Here is a 13,785-nt window from a genome sequence, read left to right as displayed (position 1 = left end):
AGGATTTTATTTAGGGACGATTTTAAGTATAATTTTAATTGGAACACAGCCTCTAATATTTGGTTTTTAATTTGGTTTTAGAAGGGTTTTATTTTTGTATATTGTTATTGTATCTGTTTTTAATATGCTGTGCACCGCCCTGAGTCCTGCGGGAGAAGGGCGGTATAGAAATTAAAATAATAATAATAATAATAATAAATAAGAATCTAAATGAAAACTCTGCATTACATGATTTGAAATGGAGGATTTCTGGGTGCAGGAGGCAGGAGATACTTATCTAAGCCCCATGTAAGTGTAATTGCCTAGTAGAGTTATACAAATATTTCAAGAGGATAACTTCAGAAGAGGATATAAAAGAATAACAGAGTTGGAAAGGACCTTGGATGTCTTCTAGTCCAACCCCCTGCTCAGGTAGGAAATCCTATACCATTTCAGACAAATGGTTGTCCAATCGTTTTCTAAAAACCTCCAGTGTTGGAGCACCCACAATTTCTGGAGGCAAGTCATTCCACTGATTAACTGTCAGGAAAATTCTCCTTAGTTCTAGGTTGCTTCTCTCCTTGCTTAGTTATATTATATAATAATTATATATAATGTTTTGTTCTGGTTGAAAATAGTAAACTTACCATTGCAATTCACTAGGACTCATTCACTATATGTCTTCTACAGCTGCACCACAGACTCTTGTGGAGTTTCTGGCTTCTGAGGTTTAAATGAATATCCTTCATATTCTTTCAATGTTTCATTCCATCTTTAGTACCAAGAGTCTAGTATATCAGATCTTAAAACTGGTTGAAGGTAATACCATAAAATATTCTTCCAGTTAATCTTAAGGCTTGTTTTATTTGTGCAGAGAAGAACATTTCATCTTGGTTGTGATGATTATGGGTCACTCATACAATTGTTCTTATAAAAAAAGAAGCCAATATTCACTTTTGTAACACAGATGATCTGCTGTCTAGTTACTGATTTAATGCATTTGTTTAGTGGTTCCAAGGCTGTAATTTCTGTAGACAGCTTATAAAATGGCATACCATTTTGCTATCAAGATCTCAGAAGGAGATGGGACCATGACAAAAATGGAACATGATTTAATTTGAATTAAATATGGTCAATTAATATAGTTAACCCTGAAATAAGTAATAATTTCTTCTTTATTCTCTTTCACTTGATCACTTTACTTTTGTATTCATCTGGATAACATTTGATATCCAAATCAACTTCAACTGATATATGTATTTCATTCTGTAATAATAATAATAATAATAATAATAATAATAATAATAATAATAATAATAATAAAGTTGGAAGGGACCTTGGAGGTCATCAAGTCCAACCCCCTGCTCAGGCAGGAAACCCTACACCATTTCAGACAGATGGATCTTTTTGCTCTCTATTTCTCCCATCTTGTAGGATGTTGTCCAAATTGGTTTAGATAATTTAATTAAGGGGCAAAGTTTGAAAGCAAGCTATAATTAATGATTGATGGAACAATGATATAAAACAGGGGTCTCCAAACTTGGCAAGTTTAAGACTGGTGGACTTCCAACTCCCAGAATTCCCCAACCAGCATGAATTTGAAGTCCACCAGTCTTAAAGTTGCCAATTTTGGAGTCCCCTGATCTATAACTATGGATTTCTATCTTAAAGAACTTTTTAAATCATTTAAAAGTCAACCAGTTAAAACCAGTAGTATAATCTAAAATCTGTACAAGAGCAGTCAAGAGCAGATTAACTAGTTAACAGATTAACTGTAAGGACCCACTTCAATCCCACATCTTAAGAAAGCAGAACTCTTGGAAACAATTTCTTCCAACAGGAACTTTTATTAAGAGTAGTTGATAGCAGGCATAATAGACAGGATCTGAGGGATTCCCTTACTGATCGATTAAAGTGTCCCTAAGCAAACCCCACCCCACAGTTCATCCGGATGATTCAGACCGGCCAATCCCTAGGTGTTAGGTCCATCGTGGGAAAGGGGAGATAACATCAATCCAGCTCCATTTGTAGTGCGATGTTCCACAGCTCTTCACACCTCCTTTCGAGAACGGAGAGATAAGCCAGGTTCCGGAGGTTTGTACTTCTTCCCCTCCCCCTTTTCCTAGCTGCCAGGTTAGGGAGAAGAAGGTTCAGAGAGATGCATAGTGCAGGAGGCAATTTGTTACATTGTAATGGATAGCAGACAAGAGTCAGTAACCAAAAGGTTACATTGTAGCGAATAGAGCAGTGTTTCTCAACCTTGACAATTTTAAGGCATGTGGACTTCAACTCCCAGAATTCCACAGCCAGCATTGCTGGCTGTGGAATTCTGGGAGTTGAAGTCCACATGCCTTAAAATTGTCAAGGTTGAGAAACACTGGAATAGAGGAAATGAAAGCAATAAACTCGCATGCATTTCTCCAGCACTGGAGATGGAGGATCCACAGAATGGGTTTAGGCTGTATTCCTGCCCAATCAGATCAAGTCAGTCAGAGTTGCCACGCCCCGTCCAGGAGTACAGATCCCAGTCTTGACTTGATCTTGCCCATGGACAGAACGTACAACTCTGGCTCTTAGGTACAGTCTAGACTTTTAGTGGATTTTCCATCTCTCCCTTCTTGTGCTGTTCCCTGGTAATTAATTCGGCTTTCCCTTATTAAATTGATCTTAAATTACTTAAATTAAATATTAAATTCTCAGCCACCTTCTCTCAGCTCTGAAGTGGGGGGGGGAATCATAGGAAGATAGAAGGGGGCCCCTTCTCTCTTCCCTCCCTCCAGGAGCTTTCAGACTTTAAAGCAAAGGGGCTGAGTTCCGTGGTCTAACGGCCGTTAGACCCCAGGGAATCCTCCGGAGCTCGCGGCTGCAGCTCCGGTGCCCGGCAGGGCCTAAAAGGGAGTAGCTACGATCCCTCCCTCAAATTCCTGAAGAAGGGGAAGACTCACTGAATTTTAATAGCTATTGGCCCCTTGATCGCCGAGAAATTCCTCCGAGGCGCGCGCACGCTCCAAACGGGCCTCCGATCAACGTTTGCACAGCTGATCGGAGAACTGAGAAACGGCCGTTTCTCCAGCTCCTTTGAAGATCGCAGCGCGCCTTTCAGCTCAAGGCCCATTCTCCTCAGGACTCTCCCAATTCGACCGTTATTCGCGCGCGCGGCCGCCATTTTGAAACCGCGCGATCACAAAGCGATCGGCTCAGCGTTTGGGGGGGAAATTTGGGGAGAGGGGATCCTCCTCTCTCTTCGTGGGCTCTGTTTTCTCCAATTTTCCTCCTGCCTTTATTGCAAAGAGGGCTCTAAATTGAGGGATCCGCTGACACAGCCGTGAATTGCCTGACACTGCAACGGTCTTCAACCATAGGCAGGCCACCATTGGACCCTAGCTACCATTTCAGGAGCGGCTCAGGCCCACTGCTGCCCGGGGCCTAACCAAACATCCGGCCTAGGCACATACACACAGCCCTAATTCTTACAATTCTGCAAAAATTCTCCACAACCTTTTGTTGGATCTGGTGTCTCCTGGTCTCACCTTGCTTAGCTATTACCTGAACAGGGTAACAGTAATCCTCTTAGGGACAGTTACCTGGCAGATTAGTACAGCTATAAACAATTGCGTTACTAGCAGAATCTGCACATCAGTATTCCCCTGGATTCCAGGTGTTCCCCACTGAGCACCTGTCCTTATCCTGGGTAGAATAAGCCGGATTCCAGGCATACCTTTAGTGTGTCTGTCCTTATCTGTGCTATTACCTCTGTCTACTACCAGCTTGTACCTGGGTTCCAGTCACACCCCACAGTGCGTCTGTCCTTACCCAGGACACAATACTCTCTAGATACCGGGGGGTCCCCTTCGAGTCCCTGTGTTATCAGAGAATGGAGGTCTCAGATTCCTCTCCAAGGAACGTAGGGCCCGTTTCATCGGCCCTAATAAATGCTGTCCCGCCCCCTCTGGAGGGATCTGACAAGGCTGTACCCAAAACCAAAGTCAGATCTACCAATAAGGTCTCCAAGAGGGCAGAAAAGCAAGCCAACCGGAGACACCTGGTCTTAGAAAAAGAGTTTTTCTAGGGCGCAAAAGAAGGCTAGGTTAGGCGAGGCCCAGGCTGAGGGATTGGCACATGAAAATCCCCTGGGGTTCCCAATCTTTCCCCCGGGAGGATGGTCAACAATCGAGTCCCCACATTCTCCCGTACGGCACGGGACAAGCGGAACTGTCCACGTTCCCCAATCCTCAGCTGCATGGACGCATCACGGAACGCCCGAGGCCACTTTCACTCCCACAGCGGCAGGGCTGCGACCGACCGAATCTGCCACGCTCCTCTCGGAGGATCGTCTGGCCATATTAATTGCTCAGGCAGTGACCGCGCTCTAGACGCCAGAGTGATACCATCTAGGCCACTGGCTACGGCCCCTCCTCCTGTCCCTCACCAGATTCCCGAGACTTATTATGAACCTTCCTTTCCTTCTGACTCCTCATGTTCTGAGGAGGATCTGTCGCTCCATGACCAGGGCATGGAGCAAGAGATCCCCATGTCCGAGGAGGAGGAACTTTCTCCCGATGCCCCTGCATTCAGTGGAATGTTCGATCCCTCTGCATTCGTTACTCTACTCCACAAGGTTTCATCCACAGCTCACCTCGGCTCTGAGCCTCCCTTGACAGCAGCCACTGTTTCCACCGATTCGGAGTTAGATCCTAACTTCACGGAACCAGTGGCAGCTCAACACCGCATCCCTTGCCCGCCCATGTTCCTAACTGCCATCCGGAAGCAATGGACATCCCTGGCTTCCCTCCCCCTCCCAAGTGCTACTGATAAGAAGCTTTATAATGTAGCCAAAGATTTGGAAGAGGCACTCGAGGTGCCCGCGGTGGATGAACCCTTCGGTCCCTTAATTTCTCCCACTGCCATAACCGGAGATGTCTCTGAGGCCCTCAAAGTGGAGGACCGTAAGTGTGAGCTCGCATTCAGAAAAACTCACCAGGCAACTGCATGGGCAATCAGGGCGGCCACCTCCGTATCCTTCTTTAATAGATCTGCCCATCGATGGCTTAAGCAGCTCCAAGCTCGGACACCAGTGGACGATGTCCGCTCCCACCAGGACCTCAGCAAGATGGTGGCGGCCATCGAATATGCATCGGATGCCACTCTCCAAGCCACCAGATTTGCTTCCAAGGCTATGGCATCCAGCATCACTGGTCGCCGTATGCTTTGGCTCAAGCACTGGCACGCCGACACCAAATCTAAGTGGCGTCTGTCAGTGGCCCCGTACCAAGGAGGTAAGCTATTTGGGGAGGCTTTGGCCCCTTATTTAACTGAGAATAAGGACAAGCGCAAAGTCCTCAACCACCTCCTTAAAAAATCTGAAAAACGCCAAAGTTATTTTCCCCGTTGACAGTCCTTTCGACCTGGGACTAGGTATAACTACACCCAGCCTTTCCGTCCCTTCCTGACCAGACAGGACAGACAGGAGAAACAGTATGACAGGCGGTTAAGCCCAGGCAACAGTTTCAGAGTAAGCGGCCCTTTCAAGGGAGCGGCCGTCCATTCTGTCGCTCCAGATGACTCCCTGGCGGTTCTTCCCATAGGGGGCAGACTCTCTTTCTTTGCCCACCAGTGGGAGGTGACCACCACAGACTCATGGGTGCTCAACACCATACGCTACGGCCTCTACCTGGAGTTCATCTCCAATTCCCCAAATCGATTTATTTCTTGCCCATGCCCCCGAAATCAGACAAGAAGAAGACTGATGGGCGAAGCCGTCCAACACCTGCTAAACATACGGGCCATAGAACCGGTCCCGGTGGACCAGAGAGGTCGGGGATTTTATTCCATCTTCTTTGTCGTTCCCAAGATGTTGGGGGGATGGAGAGCCATCTTGGATCTCAAGAGCTTGAATTACCATCTTGTTTACCGCAAGTTCAAGATGCAGACGCTCCGCTCCATCTTAGGAAGCGTAAGGAAAGGGGACTTCCTGACGTCCATCGACCTCACGGAGGCATACCTTCATATCCCCATCTCTCTCGCCCACCGACGGTTCCTACGGTTTGCTTACAAGGGTCAACACTACCAGTACAGGGCCCTGCCCTTGGGTCTCTCATCGGCTCCCAGGGTGTTTACCAAGATCCTGGCGGTCCTGGCAGCTCATTTAAGGATGGTTCCGGTCAGGGTCCAATGTTACCTGGACGACATCCTGATCCAGTCATCTTCCATCCAGTCCGCCAAGACAGATCTAAAACGAGTGATAAAGCTGCTCCAGGACCACAGGTTCTCGGTAAACTTCCCCAAGGGTCACATGGTCCCCACAACAAGGCTGTTGCACCTGGGGGCCATCATAGACACGAGGGAGTGCAGGGTGTATCTATCTCAGGAACGCCGGGACAACCTGAGAGAATCTGTCCTCCAAGTACGCAGGGGACAGACAGTATCTTTACTCAGCCTATCCAAATTGTTAGGGCAGACGGTATCGGCCATAGCAATTGTCCCTTGGTCCAGACTCCATTCCAGGGAGCTGCAGTGGTTCCTACTTCCTTTTCAGAGGCGGAACCTCAGTGCCTCCCATCAAAGAGTGAGACTCCCACTTCAGGTATCGCGATCCCTCACGTGGTGGCTGTCTCCAGCCATCCTCAAAGGGTCGTTGTTCAAGGAATCGGATCAAATTCTGCTGACAACCGACGCCAGCCTGTTTGGCTGGGATGCGCACCTTCGATCTCAGTGGACATAGGGCCGTTGGTCCCACTCGGACCTTCGACACGACATAAACTGGCTGGAGCTACGGGCCATACATTTAGCTCTTCGGCATTTTCACAGCTTGGTACGAAGGCGACACGTGCTAGTCCTCATGGACAACGTGACTGCCAAGGCTCATGTGAACAGACGGGGGCACCCGATCCCGAACTCTGCTCACAGAGTCACTATTACTGGGATCCTGGGCAGAACGCAGTTTGGCTTCCATCAAAGCCGACCATATCTCGGGGAAGGAGAACACTCAGGCCAACTTATTGAGCAGAGCGACAGTGGATCACTCAGAATGGCGCCTTCACACGAGGGTATTCAAGGAAATTTGCCACCGCTTCGGCCTGCCGCTGGTGGACCTCTTTGCGTCCCCAGTCAACACCCACCTGCAACGGTTCTTCTCCCGATTCCCATCCCAGGGGGCGGAACAAACAGATGCACTTCGGACCCCATGGCCTCAGGGCCTGCTTTATGCCTTCCCGCCTCTCCCCCTCCTTCCGGCGGTGGTACGCAAAATTCTCCGGGAGGGTGCGGAGGTACTCCTAGTAGCTCCTTATTGGCCAAGGAGACCCTGGTTTGCCGATCTGATGAGCCTCTCCATCACAGACCCATGGCGAATTCCCCCGGACAGAGTCTCGCTCAGCCAGGGGTCCATTCTTCACCCGGATCCCCAATGGCTCCAGCTAGCCATTTGGCAGTTGAGCGCTCTTGCTTGTCCCAACAGTTTTGTTCACCAGGGGTCATTGATATAATCCAAGCATCCCGTCGTCCCTCCACGAATCGTATTTACGAGGCTACGTGGAAGAACTTCCGCTCCTGGTGCCTCGGGCACAACTTGTCAATCTCACAACTCACTATTCCCCATATTTTGGAATATCTGTTGGAGGGTCTGGAGAGGGGATTAGCCCTGAACACATTACGCAGACAAACAGCTGCTCTTGCCAATGACCTCACTTATGACTCGGGGGGATCGTTAGGGCATCATCCCATGCTTCGATCATTCCTTAAGGGTGCAGCTAACACCAGACCACCTACAGTACATAGGTTCCCTTCCTGGGATCTGCCACGGGTCCTTCTGGCCCTGACGAAGTCACCCTTCGAACCCCTAGGTTCATGCGACCTTCGCCACGTGTCTCACAAGGTGGCATTCTTAGTGGCTATCACGTCGGCTCGGCGTATCTCCGAGCTGGCCGCACTCTCAGTCCGCAAGGACCTATGCATTTTCCACTCGGATAGGGTGACCCTTCGCCTGGACCCCACTTTCATACCAAAGGTAAATTCACTGTTCCATAGGTCCCAGGATATTGTGCTCCCGGATTTTTGTCCTGACCCATCGTGTACCCTGGAAAGGCAATGGCATTGCTTGGATGTCCGCAGGGCGCTCTGTTATTATATTTCACGGACAGCGGATTTCCGCAAATCAGAGGCCCTGTTTGTATCCTTCCATCCCTCCTCCAGGGGTCGAAAGGTCTCCTCGTCCACAATTAGCAGGTGGATTAGGACGTGCATCTCCGGGGAATATCAGGCTGAATCCTTACCGGTTCCACGACGGGTCACAGCTCACTCCACTCGGAGTGCTGCTACGTCTGCGGCCTGGGCCACTCAGGCGTCCATTGAAGACGTCTGCAGAGCGGCCACTTGGTCATCGCCTTTTCCATTTATTCGGCACTATAAAATCGATAAATTTGCCTCGGCGGAGGCCTCCTTTGATAGGAGGGTACTCCAACAGGTAGTTCATCAGCGTGCCACACCGGACCGGTCTGCTTCCCACCCTAAGGGACAGTAGGCTTTGGTATGTCCCATTCTGTGGATCCTCCATCTCCAGTGCTGGAGAAGGGGCGTTGTCTTACCTGAACGCCTTTTCTCAGCACGGAGATGGAGGATCCACCCCCTGCCTCTTTTTCTTTGGGTCGTTTAACGACTAGGACAGTTTAGTTTTATGAGCCAGTACGTCTTGTGTCAGTCAGTGGCTTCGCTCGCGTCAAGACTGGGATCTGTACTCCTGGACGGGGCGTGGCAACTCTGACTGACTTGATCTGATTGGGTAGGAATACAGTCTAAACCCATTCTGTGGATCCTCCATCTCCGTGCTGAGAAAAGGCGTTCAGGTAAGACAACACCCCATCCCCCCTCCTCCTTGAAAGTATGGCAGAGTCCAGGGAAAGGTGAGATTTGATTTTAGCTCAGAGGAGATAGATAGAAATGAAATATAATTGGATTCTGACATTAACTCTCTTTTTAGCTTTTATGAAGATTTGTTTTCTCATGGAGTCCTGAAGCCATTGACTGTCCCAGTAAAAGGAATGGTGGTGAAGGAAGGAGTAGATAACTTTGTAACACCCAAAGGAATTTCAGCCATTGTTAAACATTACTTAAATAAGGCAGGTGAGCTTCAGATGTATTGTTGATGTATTGTTGATTCAGATGTATTGTTGATTTTTCTGTTTTTGAATAATAAAATTCACTGAAAATGCTTGGGGGGCTTTCACCAGAGCCAGTGTTAAAAAGTCAAAATAGAAGCAGTAATAGAGTGATCAAAACTCCATTACTTTTTGGTACATGCGTAATACATATTAAAATAAAAAGGGAGGAATTTTGATCGCAGTTGCAACCTCCATCTTGGCATTAATTATTCCACCACACACACACACAGAGACAGCCAGTCTTGCAGGTGCCCCAGCTTGGGTGTAGGTGTGGGTGATTAAAAAGTGAAACTTCACATTCATCCTCATGTTGGTATGAATGACGAAATATCTTGATACAATTGTTTCAGCTCCCAGATTTTGTCCCTTTTCCCCTGCGTCGCCGATTATATTTATTTAATTTTTTATTTAGTTATTTAATTTAAATTTATTAGCTGCCTAACTCCAAAGGGATTGTAGCATCTGTTAGCTTCTCTCTTTCTTTCTCAGCAGACGCAGATGTCTTCTACAATCACCATGTTACTCAGATCTGCCTCAAAGATGGAAAATGGGAAGTGGACACCAGTACAGGATCTTTTGACCACTTTGATACAGTTATTCTCACAATGCCTGTCCCACAGATTCTTCACCTTCAAGGGGATATTGCAACCAGTGAGTTTCCATGCTCAGTTTTTGTTTTATTTAGTTCATAGCTTGCTCACAAAGAGGTTATCTTCATATAATCCTCAGAGGTAGTTTGGGCAAAAGATGATTTCCTGTTACTTTGAGCACCATGGCCAAATGAAAATTTGAACCATGGTCTTCTCTACTCTAATCCAGACTCCTAAGCACAATATCACCTTGAGTGTCCATCAAAAAAGTTCCCCTTTTTATGTCTCATTTAATATGCAGCCTTTTTTTTTCCTTTCAAAAAGTCATTTTCTTCTAACCTATATCTGACACATCAAAAATGAGAGAATATTTGTAGTCTTAAAAATGTGCCACTTACATAACAAAACTCTTAATTCACTCAAGTGATAGGATCTGGAAGCTTGGCGAGTTGTTTAATTGTTTCACAATATTCTGAGGGTGTTTTATTTTATGATGAGCTAAGCCTTACTTGTTTCAAACTGAAAGGTGCAAAACAAGAAGGATTCTTAACAAACGAAGTGAAATGTTGAAGCTTTTGTGTATGTCTTGCTTTCTTCTACTGCCTGATTAGGGAGTTAGCTGCTAGGATTGCAGCTGAAAGATTTCAAAATAGCGATTGTGGATTGTAATTTGGGGCACTATGTGTGCTTACATTTAATACCCTTATACAGAAATACTCAATTTGAAGGAAATACTGCCATTAGAGTTTGCGGTCATCACTAGAGACTTTTTGTGACATAAAAGAGGGCTTTTTTGTCTGAGGCACTGTATCTGTGGATTCTCTTTTCCGGGAAAATAGATCAGATTTGATGTCATTTCAGTACAGGACAAACAGTCTTTTTATTTCATTCTGTACACTGGTTTCAATTACAGTTGCATCTGTCCTGGTGAACACTTGTTTTAATCCTATTTTTGCTATTTCATGTATTTGGAATTGCATTATTGTTATAAGCTATCCTATGAGTTTTTATTGAAAAGTATTGTAGAAGTGCTTTACATACATCAATTTCTTAAATGTGTTATAGTCACTTTATCTCTGTCTTAACATTCTGCATGTCAAAAGATTCAGAAAAGGACTAGATTTCTATTTCTAACAAAATGATTGGACATCATCCTTTGCCATACCTGAAAACAGCCGAATAATTTGAAGGATGACAGGGAACTATAGCAATCAAGAGACAGGTAGTTTTATCTCAAATACCACAGAGGAAGTGGGAGAGAGGGAGTGAAGGAGGCAATAAATAACAAAACTTAATTTTTGGTAGCAATAAAAATGTAAACTTATATTACTGCTTTTTCACATCTGTACTTTTGTTTTATAAGGAGGTTTACATTGGGACAGTGAGATCAGTGACTGATATTTTTTTAAAATGTTGGCTGATTTAGGATGCTTTGAATTGAGCTTGTTTATCTTTGCTGTTTCTTTATGTTCTTAGTGCAGTTGCTATGAGCTACCCAGAGTTATAATACATAAGATTACTGGCCATGTAAGTCTCTTACATAAATAAGTAACATTATGTATATCATGATTTTGGTTAATCAGCTAGATCAGACATGTCAAACTCGTGATGTTGCGTGACGTACCGGAACTTTTTCCCCATTGCCAGCAATGGGGTGGGCGCAGTTTCCTTGTGACATGGCAGTTTGACACCCCTGAGCTAGATCATAGAGCTATCCGATTTTTAGAGTAGAGTCATCACAAGACATTGTTCGTTATCTCCATTCTATTCAGCTGAAATTCTGTGGATTTTAAACCCAGCTTTTAAATACTTGTTCTAGATAGGCAGATAGATACACACTTGTGATGTTACGATGTGTCAAACTTGCGATGTCACGTGACGTTACGCAACATATCGGGACGGTTTTGCCATTGCCGGCAATAGGGTAGGCACGGCTTCTGGATGACGTGTCCGGCCCCACGGGCTGACAGTTTGACACCCCTGCCTAAGGGGCAATAGAAGAGTGCTGTGTTTTGTATTTTGGCTTTAGTGGTTTTCTTATTATTCACCTAATTTTATTTTTCATTATAAAAATCCGGTGTGTGCTGTTTTTCTTGTATACATCTGCAATTGATGTATTTGCTAAAGGAACAAATAAATAAGATAAGCTTTCAATGCTGTTGATTAAGGTGGGTCTTCATATTTGGGGATATTTTCTCCTCTGATTGCAGCAAGTTAAACAATTGAATCTAATCCAGCAGCACAGACACTTTTACAATTTCAATGTTTTATTTTTTTTTATATGTCCCTATAGAATTTTCATTGTCGAAAATGCGTATGTTGAATTCTGATGTGAGTCCTTTCTCAAAATACTGTTTCACGTTTCTTTGCATTGTATTTCCCCTGTGTGAAAAGTGTTTGGCATTTGAAGGGTTAGCATTTTGTAAACCTGGAAACAGTTTTTATGTTGCACTGGAAGTAATTTTACAACAGATGAGGCAATTGTGCACCTTAGTTGCAGTACTTGAATGAGTCAGTGGATGGCAGCCTTCTAATAATCTTTCAAAGGGCTCAGTAAAATGTAAGCTGCTTTCAGAATGTGGTGTATAAAATGCTAAGCAGTTAGCAGATTTTTGATCTTTCAGTTAACAATTTGTTGCATTTTAAAAACTTAAAAGAGGAAGATAAACATTCTGCTGATGTTGAAAGGCTTCTTTAATTTTTGAGAAACCAGTTATTAGAATAGTAATATTCTAATACAGGCACAATAAAAAAGAAATCATAATTTTTCAATCATGTTTAGTGCATTTTGTGCTTTGTGAAGTATATCCATGAATACTCTTGGAGACTTTGGGCTAAATTGTGAACTTTGAAAAGCCTTCTGGTTGAAGTGAGATTAGATAATTTTGAAAATTCTGCCTGAGCTGTTCAGATATGTTATGTGGCATATTTTAGATTATGCCATCACACGTGCACACTGTTATAAAATATGTATAATTTGGCTGTAAGAGTTATTACAGATCTGCTGAAGGAGTTCAGTGAAAATGGATTTTTTCCCCTCTAATCCCAATATACTTGGTTTCATCCTTACAACTTCTCTGAAATGGAGTGTGCTAGTAGAGCAAATGGCATATACTGCATGTCTTTTTTCTAATGTTAGAAAAGTTGAGGAAGGGAGTGTAATATGCCTTCTCTGTGTGGGCTCCTAATGTTACATTTTCAGCCTTTCTAGCTGTCTTCATTGAATTTCACTTTGCTTAACATTTTCATATCAGGTCAAACCAGTACTTTGGTCATGGCGATTTAAATAAGCCATAGTAACCTAGTCTAAATATAACACTGAGTTTCAGTGGAAATATTCATAGTCACTCGTGAACAGGGAGGCTTATAAATTCATCATTATCATGATCATTGATTTGTGAATGGAACTCAGATTTCTTTTTAAAAAAACACAATATGTAATTATTTTTCCTGATCCTTGGTACTATGTTATCCCTTGAATAGTGTAATAATAATAATAATACCACCACCCTATTTGGAACTGCCTATATACTAAAACACTACCTTAATAGCTGTTACGTCCTTGGTTAGGACTTGAACTGTTAAGTTTTTATTAGTCCCAGAATGTGAATCAAATTGAATATTAAATCTATCATGATGATGATGATGATAATATACCACTCTCTCCATTTCTACCCTCCCAGTATGAGAAACAGTTGCATATTAAGTTGCGTTTTTTCAGCTTCATAGAAGCTCTGCTCCATTGTTTTTTTCTTGGAAACTGTATCCTGTGAGCTTCAACTGAGCCATCAATAAATTGTTTCAGCTGCTTGGGGATAGATCACAGAGATTCTCCAGTACAGGAGACGGAGACTCCACCAACGGGTTTCCTTAGTCTGCCTGCTCTTGAGACCAAGTATCCAAAACTTGTCACGCCCCCTCCTACCGGTAATCCAGTCTTAACTTGGTCTCCGCTCTTGATGACTCGTTTTGGCTTGGCTCTCAGCTAGATCAGGTTAGACATTAATAATCCATTGGTGAAGTCTCCCACAAATATTGGCTATTCCTAAAAAATTTAATAC

General features: G+C 44.4%; 1 protein-coding gene across 2 annotated transcripts in view; it reads left to right on the top strand.

The window, feature by feature from the left end:
• RNLS (renalase, FAD dependent amine oxidase) overlaps window positions 1-13,785 on the top strand; it is a 202,494-nt gene that overhangs the window by 5,993 nt on the left and 182,716 nt on the right. The window contains exons 3-4 of one of the 2 annotated variants that reach the window (XM_015813266.1): window positions 8,954-9,096; window positions 9,627-9,785. In XM_015813266.1, the coding sequence (XP_015668752.1) occupies window positions 8,954-9,096; window positions 9,627-9,785 (302 nt within the window). Of the gene's footprint in view, window positions 1-8,953; window positions 9,097-9,623; window positions 9,786-13,785 lie in introns of both variants that reach the window. The other variant, XM_015813265.1, reaches the window with a different exon arrangement.

Source organism: Protobothrops mucrosquamatus, unplaced genomic scaffold (genome assembly GCF_001527695.2).
Source record: "Protobothrops mucrosquamatus isolate PMUCROS unplaced genomic scaffold, P.Mucros_1.0 scaffold149, whole genome shotgun sequence".
In the NCBI taxonomy this organism is placed as follows: Eukaryota; Metazoa; Chordata; class Lepidosauria; order Squamata; family Viperidae; genus Protobothrops; species Protobothrops mucrosquamatus.
Note: the sequence above shows the minus strand (reverse complement) of the source record. Positions and strands in the feature narration are given on the sequence as shown.